Source organism: Chaetura pelagica, unplaced genomic scaffold (assembly GCF_000747805.2).
Source record: "Chaetura pelagica isolate M959 unplaced genomic scaffold, ChaPel_1.0 scaffold217, whole genome shotgun sequence".
NCBI classification, from domain to species: Eukaryota; Metazoa; Chordata; class Aves; order Apodiformes; family Apodidae; genus Chaetura; species Chaetura pelagica.
The window spans coordinates 362,183-381,803 of NW_009953903.1; the positions used below are offsets into that span (position 1 = coordinate 362,183).

Here is a 19,621-nt window from a genome sequence, read left to right on the forward strand (position 1 = left end):
CCCAGGCTGCCCAGGGCAGGGGGGGAGTCCCCATCCCTGGAGGGGTTTCCAAGCCCTGGAGATGGTGCTGAGGGACATGGGTTAGCACCAGACTTGGTAGAGTTGGGTTCCTGATTGAACTTGATGATTTGAAAGGTCTTTTCCAACCCAAACAATTCCATGGCTGATCCCTCCCCCTGTTTCTGCCCACAGAGGCCAGCGAGCCCATCAGCCCCTACTGTGAGACCCTCTTTGGACGTGTGGCCCCGTCCCAGGAGCAGAAGGTGAGAGGGGGCTGTGGGGATGGGGCTGTCCCCTGCTGTCCTCCTGCATCCCACCAGCTGCCACGAAGGCAGGAGCTGCAGCTGGTGAGGCCGTGGTGCCTGGCAATGCCCAGCTGGGGTGGGGGTGACAGGCTGAGCCCCCCACGCAGTGGGGCAGGCAGGGTGAGGAGGTCTGGGGTTGGAGAGGGCAGAGAGGAGATGTGACCAGTGTCTCCCCCCAGGCTGTTGGCATCTCCTCTGATCAGAGCTACGAGGCAGTGTCTGAGCTGGACCTGGAGCGAGAAGTGTCCAGGTAGGTGTCACACCCTGTGGGTGGCAGGGGCTGGGATGGGGGTCTCTGCATGTCAGAGGGACAGGGGACACCCCCGGGGACAGCCTGAGAGGTGGTGGGGGCTTTATCCCCCCACCATAGAGCCCATCAGGAGTGTCTGGAATCAGCTCAGCAATCTCAAGATGGGCTCAGAGATCAGAAGGAGCCAGGAGGGCGGGTGGCTCTCGGGGGGACAGTGGTGGTCAAGAGGTGCTCTGGAAGCACAGCTGGGGCAGTGACAGTGGCACCGGGCACCTGGACACTGGGCAGAACCTGGATTTGGCTGCTGGGAGCAGGGAAGCACCCTGGAAGACAGGGATTGCTCAGAAATGGGGTGGCTCTGAGCTCCAGATGAAGGGATGTGCGACCTTCGAAGGCTCCAGCAGCACGAGATCAGCATTTGCTGTGGTGGACAGTGAGATCTGTGAGGGGCACCTTGAAAATGCTTTTGAAATGTACTTTCCATAACTCCTGATAGCATCTCAGAAAGAGGAAGGAAAGCTGCTCTTCCCATTGCAGACGGGGAGGGTTCCTTTTCCTGTGTTGCTGAGAGAAGAGGAGGTGACCAGCAGCTCCGTGTCCTTCAGCTCTACCCATGGCCTTGCTTGTATCCCTGTGGCTCAGCCTTCCTGCTCCCAGTTGTTTTGATCAGTCCAGCCCATCTCCTGCTCTGGGTCCAAGTCACAGCCCTGTGGCCTGATCCAGTGTCACAGGCAGCCAGATGTTGCCACCAGCTGGGAACCAACAGGGGCCATGGGTGGGGAGCTGCAGATACCTGGGAACAGCAGATCTGGAACTAGAAATGCTGGAATCTGCAGTTCAGAGGGGGCTGGGCCGTGGGTCACAGCCTCTGTTGAGGCTGCCAGGGAGCTGGGATCCAGAGCATCCTGAGGGCATCAGCCAGGCATTTGTCCACCAGGGACTTTGCAGTCTGGTCTTGCTCAGAAGAGGCAGGATGGGACCCCCAGCAGATTTTCAGAGGCAGGTTCTTTTCTCCCAGCCTGAGCAATGAGGTGGTTGGGGTGCAGGGCGTTAAACTAGAGACAGAAAAGTCTTGGAAGGCCTTAATAGATTCATGAAATGGTTTGGGTTGGAAGGGACCTTAAAGATCATCCAGTTCCAACCCCCTGCATGGGCAGGGACACCTCCCACCAGCCCAGGTTGCTCCAAGCCCCATCCAACCTGCCCTTCAACACCTCCAGACAAAGAAGACCTGCTTCTGTCCCACATGGTTCAGGGACATCTGATGTCCAATGGCCTCAAAGATGCCTGGTCAAAGCCCAGGACCATCCAGAAACCCCCCAATGGGTTTCTCTTCCATACATTTCTCCTACAACATCCCATGGTGAGGAGTCCCACAGGGCAACTGCTCCTTTCCCATGGGCTTCTGCACTTTGTTCCTGCTGGCTTTACCTGATGTCACCCAGCTCCTGTGACTGAATCAGAGTGTCCAGGAGGTGCCTTTCTGCCTCCCTCATGCTGTTCATGACTTCAGGAACCTGCCCCCACAACTCACTCTGTCCCCCCTGAAGGTGACCAACTTGTTCAGGTGCTCCTCAGATAGAAGCTGGACCATCCAGGGCTCGGACCATCCTCATTGCCTGTCTTGGAACCTTTTCTTCATCCTGGATGCCATGAGTGCCCCAGTGGCTGGTGCAGGGCTGTCCTGGCTGTCCTGACTCTCTCCCTGCCCATCCTCATTGCACCTGGGCAGCTCCCCTGTGAGCTCCTGGGACCATCAGACATTTTCCAGCACATTTCCTTTTCAGGGAGAGAAAAAAATGTCTGGCAAAGATCACCTAGTTCCAACCCCCTGCATGGGCAGGGACACCTCCCACCAGCCCAGGTTGCTCCAAGCCCCATCCAACCTGCCCTTCAACACCTCCAGACAAAGAAGACCTGCTTCTGTCCCACATGGTTCAGGGACATCTGATGTCCAATGGCCTCAAAGATGCCTGGTCAAAGCCCAGGACCATCCAGAAACCCCCCAATGGGTTTCTCTTCCATACATTTCTCCTACAACATCCCATGGTGAGGAGTCCCACAGGGCAACTGCTCCTTTCCCATGGGGTTCTGCACTTTGTTCCTGCTGGCTTTACCTGATGTCACCCAGCTCCTGTGACTGAATCAGAGTGTCCAGGAGGTGCCTTTCTGCCCCCCTCATGCTGTTCATGACTTCAGGAACCTGCCCCCACAACTCACTCTGTCCCCCCTGAAGGTGACCAACTTGTTCAGGTGCTCCTCAGATAGAAGCTGGACCATCCAGGGCTCGGACCATCCTCATTGCCTGTCTTGGAACCTTTTCTTCATCCTGGATGCCATGAGTGCCCCAGTGGCTGGTGCAGGGCTGTCCTGGCTGTCCTGACTCTCTCCCTGCCCATCCTCATTGCACCTGGGCAGCTCCCCTGTGAGCTCCTGGGACCATCAGACATTTTCCAGCACATTTCCTTTTCAGGGAGAGAAAAAAATGTCTGGCTGAGGGGCCTGGGGGAGGGGTGGGAAGGGACAAACTTAGTGGTTTATTTTTATTATTTCCTTTCATTGTTGGGGCGGGATGGTGTCAGCAGGCCTGGCTGGGGGTTGGCTTCCCAAAGACAGGAGGTGGACTCAGGAGCTCCATGAGCCCATCTGTCCATCCCAATCACTTTGCAAACAAACATTGTGGGTGGATGCAAGATCAGGCAGGAAGGGAGAAGGAACCTTCTCAGTGCCATGAGCACTGGAGGGGCAGAAGGAGAGGTGGGGCTGGGGTGGGACTAGGGAGCTGTCTGGCTTTGGTTTGCTCCCTGGGGTGTGAAGAGGGATAGGAGGTGACCCCAGGACTCTGGAGACGGGTGGTGGGCTGGGCGGTGCAAGCCCACTTTGCCATCAGGCTGAGCCTGGGGCTGCTGGTGCCCACAGAGCCCACGGGTGCTGAGCCCTCGTCCCAAACAAACACCCGCATCCCCGAGGAGCTCAGGATGGGGCCGGGATGTCCCAAGAAGGGGATGTCACTGGGGAGGCTCCCTCAGCCCCCGTTGTTCCCGGCAGGACCAGCCAGGAGGAGCAGGACCCGCGTTCCCGCCTCGCCCGGACCGACGCCGAGGGCTACTCCACCGTGGAGGCCCCGTTCAGCCTGCCCTCCCACCTCTACCCCGACGAGGTGCTGGAGGACCTCACCATCTCCCCGTACGCCAGTTTCACCTCGCTGGCCGAGCCCCGGCCCCCCGTGCTGAGCGGCTGGCTGGACAAGCTGTCCCCGCAGGGGTACGTGCCCATCCCGTGGGTTCCAGAAGGACAGGGAACTGCTGGAAAGAGCCCAGGGCAGAGCCACAGAGATGCTGGAGGGAGGGGAACATCTCCCTGCTGAGGAAAGGCTGAGGGAGCTGGGGCTGTTGGGCTTGGAGAAGAGGAGACTGAGGGGCCACCTCATCCATGGGCACAAATCTGTTCAGGGCAGTGTCAGGAGGGCAGAGCCAGGCTTTGTGCAGTGATGTCCAGTGACAGGACAAGGGGCAGTGGGTGCAAACTGGAGCACAGGAGGTTCCATGTGAATCTCAGGAAGAACTTCTTTGCTGTGAGAGTGACAGAGCCCTGGGCCAGGCTGCCCAGAGAGGCTGTGGAGTCTCCTTCTCTGGAGACATTCCAACCCCCCTGGATCCTGTGTGATGTGCTCTGGGTGCCCCTGCTCTGGCAGGGGGGTTGGGCTGGGGGAGCTTTCCAGGCCCCTTCCAACCCCTGGGATTCTGGGATTCTTGGGCAATGCTGGGGAGGTGGGCACGTTGCTCACCGTGCTACTGAGGCTGCCAGACCTCCCCCCACAGGAGGAGGAACCTCTGGGGTGCCCCGATCGTGCTGTGGGGGTCCCTGTGCAGCCATCCTTAGGGGAAGGGGAGGTTGTAAGCAGATGTGGGGTCCTCAGAGGAATTGCCCCCTTCCCAACAACCACCTTTTTCTGCCCCCCCAACAGGAACTATGTCTTCCAGAGGCGCTACGTCCGTTTTGATGGAAAGAACCTGATGTACTTCAGCAGTGAGAAGGTACGAAGGGGTCCCTGTGCTGGCAGGAACAAGGTGGGGGGTCCTGCTGGCTCACAAGCAAATGAGGGGTCTCTGGGTACCCAGCCCTACCTGCATCCTCTGCTCCGGCCTGGCTGTGCCAGTGGGAGCTAGGGGACATGGAGGAGGTGCTACATGGGTGCTGGCAGCGTGGGACATGTGCTTGGGATGTGTGAACCCCCTGGCAGGCACTGCTGCCCCAGGCACAGCCAGCCCTGCTGGCCCCCTGGCAGAATCAGGTGCTGGGCACATCCTAGGATCAGCCACTATTGGACAGAATCATAGGATGGTGGAATTGTTTGGGTTGGAAAAGAGCTTTCAGATCATCCAGTCCAACTGTGCCCCCAGCCCTGCCCAGGCCACCCCTGCCCCGTGTCCCTCAGCACCATCTCCAGGGCTTGGAAACCCCTCCAGGGATGGGGACTCCCCCCCTGCCCTGGGCAGGCTGGGCAGGACCTGACAACCCTTGCCAGGCAGGAATTGTTCCCCAGATCCAACCTCAGCCTCCCCTGGCACAACTTGAGCCCATTTCCTCTTGTCCCACCCCTTGTTCCTGGGGAGCAGAGCCTGACCCCCCTGGCTCCAACCTCCTCTCAGCAGCTGCAGAGCCAGCAGGTCTCCCCTCAGCTCCTGCTCTCCAGGCTGGGCACCCCCAGCTCCCTCAGCTGCTCCTTGCTGGAAGGGGATGTCCCCTTATCCCTGCTGGCCATGGCCTCATTACTGGGGTGGGGTTTTATGGAGGTGCCCCACAGGAGGAGCAAAGGGTAGTAACCCTGCCTGGGGCTCATTCCAGGAGCCCTACCCCAAGGGGGTGATCCCACTGTCTGTGATCGAGATGGTTCGTTCAACCAAGGAGAACAAGTTCCAGGTCTTCACCAGCCATCGGATCTTTGTCTTCCGTGCCGAGAACGAGGGTAAGTTCAGGGCCCACCAGGGAATCCAGGTTCCTCAGGGAACCATCCCTGCCTCCCTCTTCTGGCCAGAACATCCCTGCCTTCACCCCATCCCCAAAGCCATGAGGAGCAAGGGGACCTCTCCCCTGCTGTGCCTTCAGGATGCTCTGCTCCATGCCAGGGCTGTGGAAAAGGTCTCAGACCCTCTCCCTCCTGCCTGGTCCACAGCCCAGAGGAACGAGTGGTGCTCCACACTGCAGAAGAAGGTGACAGAACAGCACCTGGCTGGGACCCAGCCCCGCCCCACCAACACTGCTCACTGCCAGAAGTCAGGAACCCTGGAGCTGAAGGGCCAGAAGTCCAAGGTGTTTGCAGCCCTGAGCCTGCCCGAGATGTGGCTGTACAAGAGCGAGCAGGTTTGTGCCCAGCAGGGACACCCCACTGGCATGGGATGATGGAGGGAGCTTAGCCAGGGTGGGTGCCAAAGGGAGGGTAGGTTGGAAACTGGTGGGCAGGAGGAAGGGAATGGTGGAGCAGGAATCTGGAGATACTGCCCAGGACATCTATGGTGGGAATGGGGGTTTGGAGATGCAGAGACCACCCAGAGCAGGTTCCCTTTCCGATCTTCTTGCTGTCATCAAATTGTCTGCATCTCAGCCTAGCACTTAGATCTTAGTGGCACCAATCCATCCCACCACAGGTGGATCAATGACCACAAAATCACCATCAAACAGACCTGCTGCAAGACAGGCTTGACTCCTGGAAGGCAGCAGATCTCTGCTGACCCATCACACCCGCACGGCAACCCCCACGTCCTGCCCGCTGGATTGTCATTGTAGTGAATGGTTTGGGTTAGAGGGAGCTTAAAGATCATCCAGTCTCAAAGCCCCTGCACGGGCAGGGACACCTCCCATCAGCCCAGGCTGCTCCAAGCCCCATCCAACCTGCCCTTCAACACTGCCAGGGATGGGGCAGCCACAGCTTCCCTGGGCAACCTGGGCCAGGCTCTCACCACCCTCACAGCAAATAATTTCTTCCTAAGATCTCCTCTCAGTCTCCCCTCTGTTAGCCTGAAGCCATCACCCCTCATCCCTGCCCTTATCCCAAGTCCCTCCCCAGCTTTCCTGGAGCCCCTTCAGGCACTGGAAGCTGCTCTAAGGTCTCCTTGGAGCCTTCTCTTCTCCAGGCTGAACACCCCAACTCTCCCAGCCTGGTTCCAGAGCAGAGCTGCTCCAGACCTCTCATTTATTCCCTGGTCACCTCATCTCCAGTTTGCCTGGTGTGTGCTGAGCAGCACCAAACCTCCATGGGTTTGCTCCAGTTGATACTTGCTTTATGAACATGCCTGACTCTGAGAGGACTCAAAGCTCCTAATTTGAGGATCTGGACCAGGTTCTGGGAGCTGTGGGCACAACTTGCCTTTCATTTGAAGGCATCGCACACCCCTTGGATGCTTTTTGTCAGCCCACATGGAATGGCTGAGACACCCGGGTCTGATTGATCCAAGTGGGGGCACCAGCTGCAGCATCATGGGCTTCCCTGGGGTGGGATGTCCACTGTGGGGCAGAGAACCCATGCCAGCATCCTTCTGCACTGCAGTTCTTCAAAATGGGCATCGGCATCTGCGTGATCGAGATGCGCGGCTCCACCATCCGCGAAGCCAAGAGCCGCGGCTTCGAGCTCATCACCCCCTTCAAAATATTCAGGTACCCCCGGTGGGGGGTGGGATGAGGTGGGGGAAGCATCTGAGAGCTGGAGCCGGGTGCTGGCTCCTCCAGGTCCCCGAGCTTTACCTGTGCTGCTGCTTTTAGCTTCGTGGCGGAGTCGGAGCGGGAGAAGCGGGAGTGGATGCAGGCGCTGCAGGAGGCCATAGCTGAGATGCTCTATGACTACGAGGTGGCTGAGAAGATCTGGTCCAACAAAGCCAACAAATACTGTGCAGATTGTTGGGCTCCCAGTCCTGACTGGGCATCCATCAACTTGTGCGTGGTCATCTGCAAGCAGTGTGCAGGCAAGTACATGTCCCTGGGGGCACATGGGGATCCTGGGTGGGAGTTCTAAGAGAACTCTCCACGGGACAACTCTCCACCAGGACATTTCTACACCAGGACAACTCTCCACCAGGACAGTTCTCCATGGATTGGCAGTTGTTCTGACGTCCTGATGCAGAGATGTCTTGGCACAGAGATGTCCTGATGGAGAGTTGTTGGTGGAGAATTGTCCCTTCCCACTTGGAGGGGTGCTGGCTGGGCTATGGGTGTGACTTGGGTGCCGGTTCCCCTGGCAGATCAAGGGGTGCTCACTCTGCTGCTCCCCACAGGGCAGCACCGCAGCCTGGGCTCCAATATTTCCAAGGTCCAAAGCCTGAAGCTTGACACCAGCATCTGGTCCAACGAAATGGTCCAGGTAGAGCCACTTGGGGCAGGACACCAGGGATGTGGGGTGCACCAGGCATCCCGCTCCTCCTGACTGGTCCTGGGGCTCACCTTGACTTTGGGGACTCTCTTCCAGCTCTTCATCGTGCTGGGAAATAACCGGGCCAACCGGTTCTGGGCCGCCCGGCTCCCCCCGGCCGAGGCGCTGGGGCCGGACGCGGGCGCCGAGCGGCGCCAGGAGTTCATCTCCCGCAAGTACCGTGAGGGCAGGTACCGCCTGCCCCATCCCCACCACCCCACGCAGGAGGACGTGCTCCAGGTACGGGACCACCTCAGGGGGTGGGGGAGGTGGGAGCCACCCCAGAGCTGTGGGTGGGAGATGCCGACACCTCCTGCTTGGCTGCAGGTGCCTCGTGGGCAGGTGGTGCCAGGGGCTGGGGTGGGAGGCGGGGTCCTGCTTCACCTGCCTTTGAATGGTCAGTGGGCTGGGGGGGGGTCTTCCAGAGGCAGGACGTGGTGTCTGAAGGCTCCTGTCTCGCCCCAGGCGCTGTGTGCTGCTGTGGCAGGACCAGCCCTCCTCAAGACCATCCTGCAGTTCTTCTCGTCCTCGGAGGCAGCTGAGTCTGCCACCTGTGAGGTGGCCCCGGGGTCTGAGCTTTGGTGGGGCCCAGAGAGCAAAAGGCCCAGAAACCATTCAGGTAACAGGGACCCTCAAACCCCATCTGGATACGATGGGGGGGCTTCCTCCTTGCCTCTGCCCCCCACAGCATGCCCCAGGGCTGGGGACAGACACCCCATCGGGCACTGGGGCTCTCTGGGGGGACCCACCTGCCCCACTGCACCTGTTTTTTGGGGTAGGGCAAGGCAGTGGATTCCTCTGAAGCCCCTTTTCAGGGAACCCCATGGCTGGTGCACCTTACCTGCAGGAGTGGGGTCTCCCAGCTTGCCAGTCCCCACGTTTTGGTGCTTTTCCCTGCAGGGCCTCCCCCACCTCGGGAACCAGGTCCAGAAGGTGTCTACAACGAGATCACGCAGCCAGTGACCCACAGCGGGTACCTGTACCGGGCCACAGCCCCCTACAAGCTCCCAGGTGCCAAGAAGAGCAAAGAGGGTGAGCGTGGAGGGGCATGGGGGGCAGCCAGTGGGGTGCCCACCCCATGTTGCTGACCCCCTTGGCCCCACAGACTTCCAGCGCACCTGGTGCTCCCTGGAGAGGGCCCTGCTCTTCTTCGAGACAGAGAAATGCCCCGAGCCCTTGGGCCACATCGAGAGTGGGGACCTCATCTCCCTGGGTGTGAGCAGAGCCCAGGTGCTCACCAGCCCTGGCCCCACCGAAAGGTACCCCCTGCCTGGCCCCCCTTCTGGCCCAGGGAGCCCACGGGCAGGGGTGGGCATCGCTTGGTGCAATGGTCTGGTCGGGCTCTGGGTGCAGGTTGGGGGTGGGAGGGCTGCCCTGATGAGCTGGTTGATCTCCTGTAGGTTTCGTTTCACCCTCGAGCTCTTCCTCACTGGGGAAAAAGTGCAGCAGCTGGGAACTGACGGGGCAGAGACACTGCAGGGCTGGGCCAGCGCCATCGGCAAGGTGAGCCAGCACCCCCCGCTGCTGCTGGGACCCGGGGGGCTCCATCCCCACTTCCCTCGTGGGATTTACACTGCCCTGATGAGACCCCCCCTGCAGGGCTGGGTCCAGTGCAGAGGTTTCCAACACAGGAAGGACATGGAGCTGTTGGAGAGAGGCCAGAGGGGGTCACAGAGATGATCCAAGGGCTGGAGCAGCTCTGCTCTGGAGCCAGGCTGGGAGAGTTGGGGTGTTCAGCCTGGAGAAGAGAAGGCTCCAGGGAGACCTTAAAGCACCTTCCAGTGCCTGAAGGGGCTCCAGGAAGGCTGGGGAGGGGCTTGGGACAAGGGCAGGGAGGGATGGGATGAGGGAGAACAGTTTCAAACTGGAAGAGAGGAGATGGAGATGAGATCTTAGGAAGAAATTCTTTGGTGTGAGGGTGGTGAGAGCCTGGCCCAGGTTGCCCAGGGAAACTGTGGCTGCCCCATCCCTGGCAGTGTTGAAGGGCAAGTTGGATGGGGCTTGGAGCAGCCTGGGCTGGTGGCCCCTGCCCATGCAGAGGGTTGGAACTAGATGATATTTAAGGTCTCTTCCCACCCAAACCAGTCTGGAATTCCTCCCAGCTCCCCACACTCTTCACCCTCTGGCACACTCCTTCCCTCTGCAGGGGCTCTCACCCTGCCCTGTGACCTGACCCCATCCCCACGGATGTCCATGCTCGGGGGGCCCAGCCCTGTCCTTACCCGGCTTGTCTCTTGCTCCATCCCACAGTGGTTCACCCCCGTGAGCTGTCACTGCCTGCTGGGCTACGAGTTCCAGCGCGTGGGCCAGCTGCGCTACAAGTGCATGCTGAACCCCGAGCGGTGGCAGCAGGCCTTCTTCATCCTGCAGAAAGCCCACCTCTTCATCTGCCCTGCTGAGGATGGTGGGGCTGAGGACAGCATCAACCTCCGGCGGCTGCAGGAGCTCAGTGAGTGCCAGGGTGGGATAGTCACTGTCTGTTGGCTGGCTGTGCATGGCCCTGACCCCTCTGCTTGTCACCCCAGGTCTGGTTCCCCCCACGGAGACGCCAGAGAAGAAGGAGCTGCTGGTGCTGGTGGAGATGGGGAGGTGGGTCCTGGTCATGGGGACGATGCAGGATGAGCCAAGGGACTTCAGCAGGCTGCCTGGGGCAAAGGCATTGATGGGTGGTGGGTCAATGCTGATCCCAGTCCCATGGTGGGGACAGCAGGGCTGTGGCCAAGGGGTTTGCAAAGGTTACCCTGGCCTGGGGTCCTTCACCAGGGTAGGGTGTCCCTCAGCCTGGCTGTGCCTTGCTCCTTATCCCAGAGCCATGCTGTCCTGATGGGCAGGAGGGGACAAGCTGGGCAGGAGGGGACAAGCCAGGCAGGAGGGGACAAGCCGGGCAGGAGGGGACAAGCGGGGCAGGAGGGGACAACCTGGGCAGGAGGGGACAACCTGGGCAGGCGGGGGCAAGCCGGGCAGGAGGGGACAAGCTGGGCAGGAGGGGACAACCTGGGCAGGAGGGGACAAACCGGGCAGGAGGGGACAAGCCGGGCAGGAGGGGACAACCTGGGCAGGAGAGGACAAACTGGGCAGGAGGGGACAAGCCAGGCAGGAGGGGACAAACTGGGCAGGAGGGGACAAGCCGGGCGGGAGGGGACAAGCTGGGCAGGAGGGGAAAAGCCAGACAGGAGGGGCAATCTTCATCCCCTCTTCTCTTCCCTCGTTGCTGTCAGGACGTTCTACCTGCAGGGTCTGTCGCGGGCGGACGCAGCAGCCTGGTACAGTGACATCCAGGCGTCTGCCGGGGGGCGAGGGAACGCGCTGCGGGACCAGCAGCTGAGCCGTGGGGACATCCCCATCATCGTGGACAGCTGCATTGCCTTCATCACCCAGTATGGTGAGCCCCACGCAGAGGTGGCACAACCCGAACATCCTCCGGGGTGGATGGGCTCCATCCCTCCTCCATCCAGCCGTGGTGGCTCCTCCTGGGTAGCCCAGAAGTCCGGGCAGGAGGCATCACACCAAGCCCTGGGTGGGACTGAGCCCCTGTGACCTCGTGTCCCTGCCCCAGGGCTCCGGCACGAGGGGATTTACCGTAAGAACGGAGCCAAGTCACGGATCAAGGTGCTGATGGAGGAATTCCGGCGGGACGCCCGCAACGTCAAGCTGCGCATCAATGACAACTTCATCGAGGATGTCACTGATGTGCTGAAGAGGTTCTTCCGAGAGCTGGAAGACCCTGTCTTCACCCTGGAGCTGCACCCGCAGTGGAAGGAGGCTGCAGGTACCTCCTTCACCCTGCTCCCATACCGGAATGCCTGCCAGGAGGTGACGTCCCTGGCGGTGGGTTGGTTCCTGCTGCCAGGTCAGCTCTGGATCTGCTGGGTTCAGCCACGCTCCATGACTGGTTTCCACCCCTCCAGAAATCTCATCGAAGCCCCAGCGCCTGGAGAGGTACAAGGAGCTGATCCATCGCCTGCCCCGCCTCAACCGCAAGACCCTGGCCGCGCTCATTGGGCACCTCTACCGGTCAGTGGGGCACCTTCCTGCAGGGTCCCCAGCTGCAAGCCGGGTCCCCAAGGCCAGCCAGCAGCCTGGGGTCTCCCCACTGCCCTGGGAACTCTGGGTCCCCTCCCTGTGAGCCAGGAGAACCCAGTGTCCCTGGTGTGCTGGAGCACACTGCTCTGGAGCACCTCAAGTGCTCCCCAAGTCATCCTGCAGTAGGACAAACTGGGAGGATGTTAGGGAGTTAGGGAGGTGGCAACCTGCCATAGGACATAAACCTCCTGAGTGGCCAAAAAGAGGAAAAGACCAAATTCCAATCCCAGCTCAGAGCATGAGGGCTGGTGGGTGGTTTGATGGCAGCTGGAAGTCCTGGAAACAGGAACTGCCTGGCTTGAAGTTCCTGCTCCTTGGGAGCTGGGGAGGAAGGATAAAAACAGGCTGGTTTTCAGGCCAGTTTATGCAAGGCAGAAGATGGTGGCTGGGGCTGAGACCCCACCCAGAGCAGGGCCAGCCCCTCACCCATCTGCTCCTTGCCCCAGCGTGCAGAAATGTGCCGACCTCAACCAGATGAGCACCAAGAACCTGTCGCTGCTCTTCGCACCCAGCCTCTTCCAGACCGACGGCAAAGGGGAGCACGAGGTCAAGGTGATGGAGGACCTCATTGACAACTACGTCAGCATCTTCAATGTAAGCTCCTTGCAGGTCCTTGCCAGCCCCTCCATGATGATTTGGGCCATTAGTGTGACCAGCAGGAGCAGGGCAGGGATCATTCCCCTGTGTTCAGCACTGGTGAGGCTGCACCTCAAATCCTGGGGTCAGTTCTGGGCCCCTCAGGACAAGAAGGACATGGAGGGGCTGGAGCGTGTCCAGGGAAGGGCAGGGGAGCTGGGGAAGGGGCTGGAGCACAAGTGTGAGCAGGAGCAGCTGAGGGAGCTGGGGGTGTCCAGCCTGGAGAGCAGGAGCTGAGGGGAGACCTGCTGGCTCTGCAGCTGCTGAGAGGAGGTTGGAGCCAGGGGGGATCAGGAACAAGTGATGGGACCAAAGGAAACAGCCTCTTGTCAGGGGAGGTTTCATTAGATATTGGGAACAATTCCTTCCTGGCAAGGGCTGTCAGGTCCTGCCCAGGCTGCCCAGGGCAGGGGGGGAGTCCCCATCCCTGGAGGGGTTTCCAAGCCCTGGAGATGGTGCTGAGGGACACGGGGCAGTGGTGGCCTTGGCAGGGCTGGGGGAACAGTTGGACTGGATGATCTGAAAGGTCTTTAATATCAAAATAATTCTGTGATTCTATTCTATGATCTCCTCTTGTATCACCTCATACTTCCCATCTCTGCCTCCCCCTGCATCCTTCTGTCCTGGCCAGATGTCCTCAAGTCATATCCTGCTTCATGTTGACCTGATGTGTCTCCCCTCTCACCCCATGTGTCCTTCCTCTGGCAGATTGATGAGGACCAGGTATCCCAGATGGATCTGGAGAACAGTCTGATCACCACCTGGAAGGACACCCAGGTACTAGGGATCTGCATGCCAGGACCCCTGGGCTGGTGGGATTGCCTGGAGGATGGGGGTACTCCCAGCTGCCCACCCTGGGTCCCCACTGTCCCACACCAGATATTTGGGGAAGGACCTTCTTCTACTGGTCTCCTCTTTGCTCATCACCTTGAGGCTGCTGCCCAGGGGAGAAGCAGCCCCAGCTCCTTGGGACACCATCCCCAGCCCCTGGGGGTGAGGGGATGTGCACAGCACCAATGCCAACGTGGCACCAATGCCATCTGCTCTTCCTCCAGCTCTCGCAGGCAGGGGACCTCATCATCGAGGTCTACCTGGAGCAGAAGCTGCCTGACTGCTGTGTCACCCTGAAGGTGAGTCCCAAGGGAGTGCCCTGCTGGGAGAAGCCAGGAGGGCTGCAGGCTCCTGGGACAGCCTGTCCCTGGGACCCATCCTGCCACCACCCACAGCTCCCCGTGTGTCCGGCCCCAGGTGTCCCCCACAATGACAGCAGAGGAGCTCACCAACCAGGTGCTGGAGATGCGGAACGTGGCAGCCAGCCTGGACATCTGGCTGACCTTCGAGGCCCTGGAGAACGGGGAGCTGGGTGAGTGTGGTGGGGACAGCTCGGGGGGATGCTCTCAGCACAACCAGCTTGGTGAGGAGGGGGTAGCTGGGGGACAGGGGCCACCTTGGTGCTGGTGGGGACAGGGACTGGCACAGCAGAGGAGACGCAATGATGAGAGTGTCCCTGCCTCCCCAGAGCGGCCCCTGCACCCCAAGGAGAAGGTGCTGGAGCAGGCTCTGCAGTGGTGCAAGCTCCCAGAGCCCAGCTCTGCCTACCTGCTGGTGAGGAAGGTCCCCCTTGGTGAGGGCAGCTGTCTCTTCACCGGTAAGACCATCACACTGTCACCCTCGCATGTCCCCACCACTGCCCCACCTTCCCTTTGTCCTGGCCACCACCCTGCAGCCAGCAGGGGCACATCCCTGAGACCCACAGCCACTCTCACATGTCCCCAACCCTCCTGACTCCCATCTCCTCCCACTGGGCAGGTGCCAAGAGGGAGACCCCCAAGTGTGGGCTGCTGAAGTGCCGTGAGGAGCCCCCCAAGCTGCTGGGGAACAAGTTTCAGGAGCGTTACTTTGTCATCAGGGACCGGAGGCTGCTGCTGCTCAAGGAGAAGAGGGTACCCAGGGATGGATGAGCAGGGAGGGGGAGCCTGGGGACAGTTGGTGGCAGGGTGGTGGCTGTCCTGCTGGCAGGGAGGTTGGCACCAAGCTAGGCTGACCTGAGGGGTCTCCTTCCCCAGAGCGTCAAGCCAGAGCGTGAGTGGCCCCTGGACGCTGCCAAGGTTTACATGGGCATTAGGAAGAAGCTGAAGCCACCAGCCCAGTAAGTGACACCTGCCCTGGCTGTCACCTGGGACATACATCCCTCACAGCACCTGACCCCAGCATGTCAAGCCCCACCGCGACCCCAAATGGTGACAAGCCCAGTGTCCCCTGGGCTGTGCCTGAGCTCAGCTGTGCAGCCCCATAGCCTGACTCCTCCTTTCCCCAGGTGGGGTTTCACCTTGACCCTGGACAAGCAGCAGCTGTGAGTACCTGTCCTTGCCATCCTGAGGCTGGGGGGGACGTTGAGACCTGTCCCCGGTTTTAGTGGGACTGGGACAGACAGGGGCAGTGCTGGGGTTCAGGGCAGAGCTGGCACCTGGCTGGGGCACTTAAGGGGCAGAGTGGTGGGGCCACAAGGCTCCCTGGCTGCTGGGACAATCCACCTCCCTGCCTGGGGGTGTGTGTCCCTGCCTCCCCATCCACAGCAGCACCTCTGAGAAATGCATCTTCCCAGCACCAGGCTCCAGAGAGACCTGCCCAGGTGTTGGTGTCACCTGCCTGACTGTGCTGCCTGACAGCCTTCACCCCACCCTGCTCTGTGTCCCTACACACCCAACACCAGGTCCTCCTGCACCCCCTGCCCTGTCCTGAGCTGGGATCCCTGCCCTGGCCCCCCTGGCACCTCTGGGTGTCCAGGCACCCCCAGCCACCCTGCTGATCCTGTCCCCTGACACTGCCCACACTGGGACACCTTTCCTGCCCCCAGCACAGGGGGGATATGTTCTTCCACGGGCAGCAAGGTGCCTCGTGGGCACCTTGAGATTTGGGCACACAGAGAGTTGTGGAGGTGCAGCCCCACAGGGTGTTGTTGTGCCTGGCAGCCCAGGGGCTCACGGACAAGGTAACGAGGGGACACGGGCTCCCCTGTCCCTGCTCCCTGGCAGCTTCTCAGCTGACTCCCCTCCAGGTACCTGGTGTGCTCAGGGCAGGCTGAGCTGTGGGACTGGACCACCAGCATCCTCAAGGCTCAGGTGGGTGCCGGCTGGCTGTGCCACCCCACGGGGCTGGGATGGGAGGGGGCTGGCAGGGCAGCCCAGTCTGACCCCCCTGTCCCCACGTGCAGCACGATGACCTGCGCCCCGTCATCCTGCGCCGCCGCTCCTCCTCCGACCTGGCCAAGCAGAAGTTTGGCACCATGCCCCTGGTGCCCCTGCACGGGGACAGCACCGATGCCACCATGCTCTCCGCCAACCAGACCCTGGTAAAGCCCCTGCAGACACCCCACGGGTGCTCCTGCACCCACCCAGCTCCACACCCCCCCCCCCCCGGGGCCCCAGGGGACGCTTTGGGTGCGTGTCCCTGTGCTGGAGGTGTGTGCTGCCTGCTGCGTGCCCTGCTGCTGTCCGTGGCAGCTCTCCGTGTGGCCACACTGGGTGCTGTGTCCTGCTGCCTGTCCCCTGCCTGTCCCCTGCCTGCCAGGGCACCCCTGGCCCTGCTCCTCTGCGCTGTCCCACGCTTACCTCTGCCCCTCTCCTCTGTTTCCAGCGCCGCCTGCACACGCGAAGGACTTTGTCCATGTTCTTTGTAAGTACCCGTGCTCACTGCTGGCTTCGCACCGTGGCTCCTGGTGACATCCCACCCCATCCTCCAAGACATGCCCAGGCCACCCTGCCCTCACCCCGGGGCCAAGGAGGGGGTGACCATGGTTCTGTGTGGCCCATAGTGGTCTCTCTGGTGTACGCCAGCAAGACCAGGACAGCCCAGCCCAGCTCCCATCTCCACTCCAGTCACGCCCAGAGGGGCTGAACATGAAATAGGTTTGGGTCCTCCTGGACGTCAGGCTGTTCCCTGGTTGGACCTCACCTGGCTTGGGTGGGTGCTCTGCTTTGAGCACCCATCTGCCCTCCCCACCCTAGCCCTGCCGGGGAATGCTGGGCTGGTGTCACAGCCTGGTGCCACCAGGTGCTTGCAGCAGGAACTGAACCCTCCCTCAGCAACGGGGGAAGCAAAGAGACCTGGTGGAGGGTGGGTCCCCCCGCGGGCTTCAGCCCCACAAGGAGGGGTCAAGATTCCCTGGGAGGGCAAAGTGAGGGGGACAGAGGGGTCTGGCTGGACAGTGCAGGCAGTGCCCCTCACCCTGACCCTCCACCCTTCCCCAGCCCATGAAGATGCACCAGGACTCCCTGGAGGAGCAGCAGGAGAAGGAGGCAGATGCAGATCCTGTCTATGAGGAGGTGGGCAACTTCCCCGAGCTGGCGGCGCTGGAGCTGGGGCAGGGGCTGCTGTCAGACCTGTCAGCTGTGCCCCCCGTGGACAGATCCAAGAAGCCAGCCCTGTCCCCTGAGCACCCCCCAGCAACTGCTCTGCGCTCCTCCCTGCCTGCCAGCCCAGCCCAGAGGGTGGCAGGTCTCTCTGTCACCAAAGCTGTGTCCCTCGAAAGGGGCTTGAACTTGGAGAGCAACAGAACTGCAGCCCAGGGGCTCAAACCCACCAAAACAGCCTCTTTGGAGAGGAATGTGGAGCCTTCCCTGGTGCTGGCCAGGGATTGGGACCAGGCAGCCACGCCAGGGAGCAGCCCCAGCACAGAGACCCCCGTGGAGACCTCCAAGAAGAGGAACGTGCAGCCCCCCTCACCCATCAATGACAAACTCATCCAGGAGCTCAGCAGCATCATCCTGAGGAAGAATGAGGGGCCCAGCCAGCCAGGACCAGGCCAGCCCGTGACGTGACCCCTCATGCCCCAGGGACAGCCACCCACCCGGGGGGTCAAGTCATGCCCGGTGGCAGCGGCGATGGGACCCAACATTCCCACCCCATGGAGCCCATCTCCTCCTCCTGGCTCCGTGCTGGGAGCGGGGACCGGTGGGGATCAGAGAACTGAGTGAGGAGCAGGATGCTGAGGGGGTGTCCCCTCTCCTGGGAGGGCTGGGGATGCTGCCACACACGGGTGGCACATCTGCCATCATTCCCCGTGCCAAGGGAAGCACTATAAGGGACAAGAAGAGCCATCCCCCCCGTGTGGGCAGCGTGGGGGGGGTGTCAGGCAGGGAGGACAGGGGGGTCCCAGCCAGCACCATCTCCCCTCCCCAGCTCTGGGCCTGTGGGGCAGGTCAGGATGCCCAAGCTACCCCTCACTTCCCTTCTTGCATCTCCCATGGCATGGTTTCATTATTGTCATTTTTTTGGGGGCGGGGGGGGGGGGGTCAGGGGGGGCAGGGCTGGCCACGCGTGCCTGGTGCGTGGTCCTGGTCAGGGAGGGGGCAGCTCCTGCTCTGCCCCGGTGTTTATCCCTCCACCAGCAGGGAGAAATAAACCTTTATTTGTGCTCTGCAGGGTTTGGTCACTGCAGGATGAGCTGTGTGGGATGCCAAGGTCTGGGGGGGTTAGGGGGACCCAGGGGACAAGGAAAAGGTCATGCCTGGAAATCCCATGGAGGAGCTGCAAAACCAAGGGGAGGTCCCAACAAACCTCAGGTCCCAGAGGAATTTTCTATCCCACTCTGCTGCCAGCCTGGGATGGCACCAGCTGGGTAGTGCCCTGGGCAGTGCTCTGCAGGATCCCTTCTCCAGGGCAGGGGGACACAGCCAGGTGCCCTGCCTACAGGTGGCTGTCCTCACTGGACCTCAAGGGCAAGGCTGCCTTCTCTGAGATCCTCCCTGATGAGGTCTTAACCCCCCCTGGGCAGCACCCGCCTGCATCCCGGACCCAGCCCCGGAAATCCCGGGAGGCGTAGAAGTAGACGAAGGGATCGAAGCAGTTGTTGAAGGCACCGAGTGGCAGGGCCAGGAGGTACCACATGTAGGTGATGTTGTTGCACCCTGTGGCCCCCATCAGGTAGTGGAGGAAAAGCAGCACGTTGCTGGGGGTGAAGCAGAGGATGAAGACCAGGAGGACCAGGACCAGGACGCGCACCACCCGCCCGTAGTGTTTCCCCTTGGCCAGCAGCCTCCCCAGGATGCAGCTGTACGAGGTGGTCACGAGCACGAAGGGCAAACCAAAGCCCAGCCCCACCAGAAGGAGGAAATAGTACGTGAGGGACACGTGCACTTTCTTCTCTAGAACATCATGGCACGTCGTTATGTTCAGGCTCGAGATGGACTTGGTCTGGGGGTGAAACAGCAGAGGGCTCATGCCCAGCCCCACCACCAGCCAGATGCAGACACAGATGCCCACCTTGCCCCAGGTGCAACTGGAGCCTTTCCACAGGAACGGGTGCACCAGGGAGACGTAGCGCTCCAGGCCGATGCAGGTGAGGAAGAGGATGGAGCTGTACATGTTCCCGTAGAAGAAGGCCACCGTGGCGCGGCACAGGTAGTCCCCAAAGGGCCAGTGGTTGCCCAGCAGGTGGTAGGCGATCTTGAAGGGCAGCAGGAGGACAAAAAGGAGGTCGGCACAGGCCAGGTTGAGCAGGAAGAGGGTGCTGGAGCATCTCCTGAAGTTGATGAGCAGAACCCAGCAGGCCAGGGCGTTGGCAGGCAGACCCACCAGCAGGACCAGGGAGTAGAGGGCGGGGAGGAGGCGGGTGGTGAGGGTGCTGTTGAGAAGAGCTTCCACCGAGGCCCCGGGGCACGTGGCTTTCTCTTGGGGAGTGAGGACGATCAAGGCGCGCCCTTTGCCACCCACTGCAGGGGACACAAGGCTGGGCTGAGGGTCCCCCCCTTCCCACTGCCCCTGCCCCCTGGGGACCACCCAGGAGTTGTTGCCCCCTCCCTGAGGAGCCACCAGACAGCTCGGGACACAGGAACCCTTAACATCCTGATGCCCTCGCCCTTCCCAGGGTCGGGATAGGGCCACCCATGCCAGGATGGGAGATGTTCTCCCCCCAAGCCTCCAACCTCCTCCTCCCCCCAAGGC

The 19,621-nt window shown here is 61.2% G+C and overlaps 2 protein-coding genes across 2 annotated transcripts in view; one reads left to right on the plus strand and one right to left on the minus strand.

The window, feature by feature from the left end:
- ARAP3 (ArfGAP with RhoGAP domain, ankyrin repeat and PH domain 3) overlaps nucleotides 1–17,496 on the plus strand; it is a 20,491-nt gene extending 2,995 nt beyond the window's left edge. The window contains 31 exon segments of the mRNA XM_010001405.1: nucleotides 193–263; nucleotides 485–547; nucleotides 3,575–3,819; nucleotides 4,523–4,592; nucleotides 5,404–5,524; nucleotides 5,732–5,919; nucleotides 7,103–7,209; nucleotides 7,315–7,524; nucleotides 7,741–7,909; nucleotides 8,015–8,197; nucleotides 8,423–8,576; nucleotides 8,858–8,999; nucleotides 9,001–9,216; nucleotides 9,358–9,460; nucleotides 10,208–10,406; nucleotides 10,483–10,546; nucleotides 11,176–11,339; nucleotides 11,514–11,726; nucleotides 11,866–11,971; nucleotides 12,487–12,634; nucleotides 13,385–13,453; nucleotides 13,732–13,806; nucleotides 13,925–14,039; nucleotides 14,196–14,324; nucleotides 14,486–14,619; nucleotides 14,743–14,825; nucleotides 14,994–15,029; nucleotides 15,735–15,798; nucleotides 15,891–16,028; nucleotides 16,313–16,351; nucleotides 16,927–17,496. Coding sequence (XP_009999707.1) covers nucleotides 193–263; nucleotides 485–547; nucleotides 3,575–3,819; nucleotides 4,523–4,592; nucleotides 5,404–5,524; nucleotides 5,732–5,919; nucleotides 7,103–7,209; nucleotides 7,315–7,524; nucleotides 7,741–7,909; nucleotides 8,015–8,197; nucleotides 8,423–8,576; nucleotides 8,858–8,999; nucleotides 9,001–9,216; nucleotides 9,358–9,460; nucleotides 10,208–10,406; nucleotides 10,483–10,546; nucleotides 11,176–11,339; nucleotides 11,514–11,726; nucleotides 11,866–11,971; nucleotides 12,487–12,634; nucleotides 13,385–13,453; nucleotides 13,732–13,806; nucleotides 13,925–14,039; nucleotides 14,196–14,324; nucleotides 14,486–14,619; nucleotides 14,743–14,825; nucleotides 14,994–15,029; nucleotides 15,735–15,798; nucleotides 15,891–16,028; nucleotides 16,313–16,351; nucleotides 16,927–17,496 — 4,388 coding nt within the window.
- Nucleotides 17,497–18,364: 868 nt separating this feature from the next.
- On the minus strand, nucleotides 18,365–19,565 carry LOC104392050 (proteinase-activated receptor 3-like). Its single transcript, XM_010001406.1, has 2 exons — nucleotides 19,562–19,565; nucleotides 18,365–19,389 (listed from the first exon to the last, which is right to left on the minus strand). Exons 1-2 carry the CDS (start codon nucleotides 19,563–19,565, stop codon nucleotides 18,365–18,367), a joined length of 1,029 nt encoding a protein of 342 aa, XP_009999708.1.
- Between the last annotated feature and the right edge of the window lie 56 nt (nucleotides 19,566–19,621).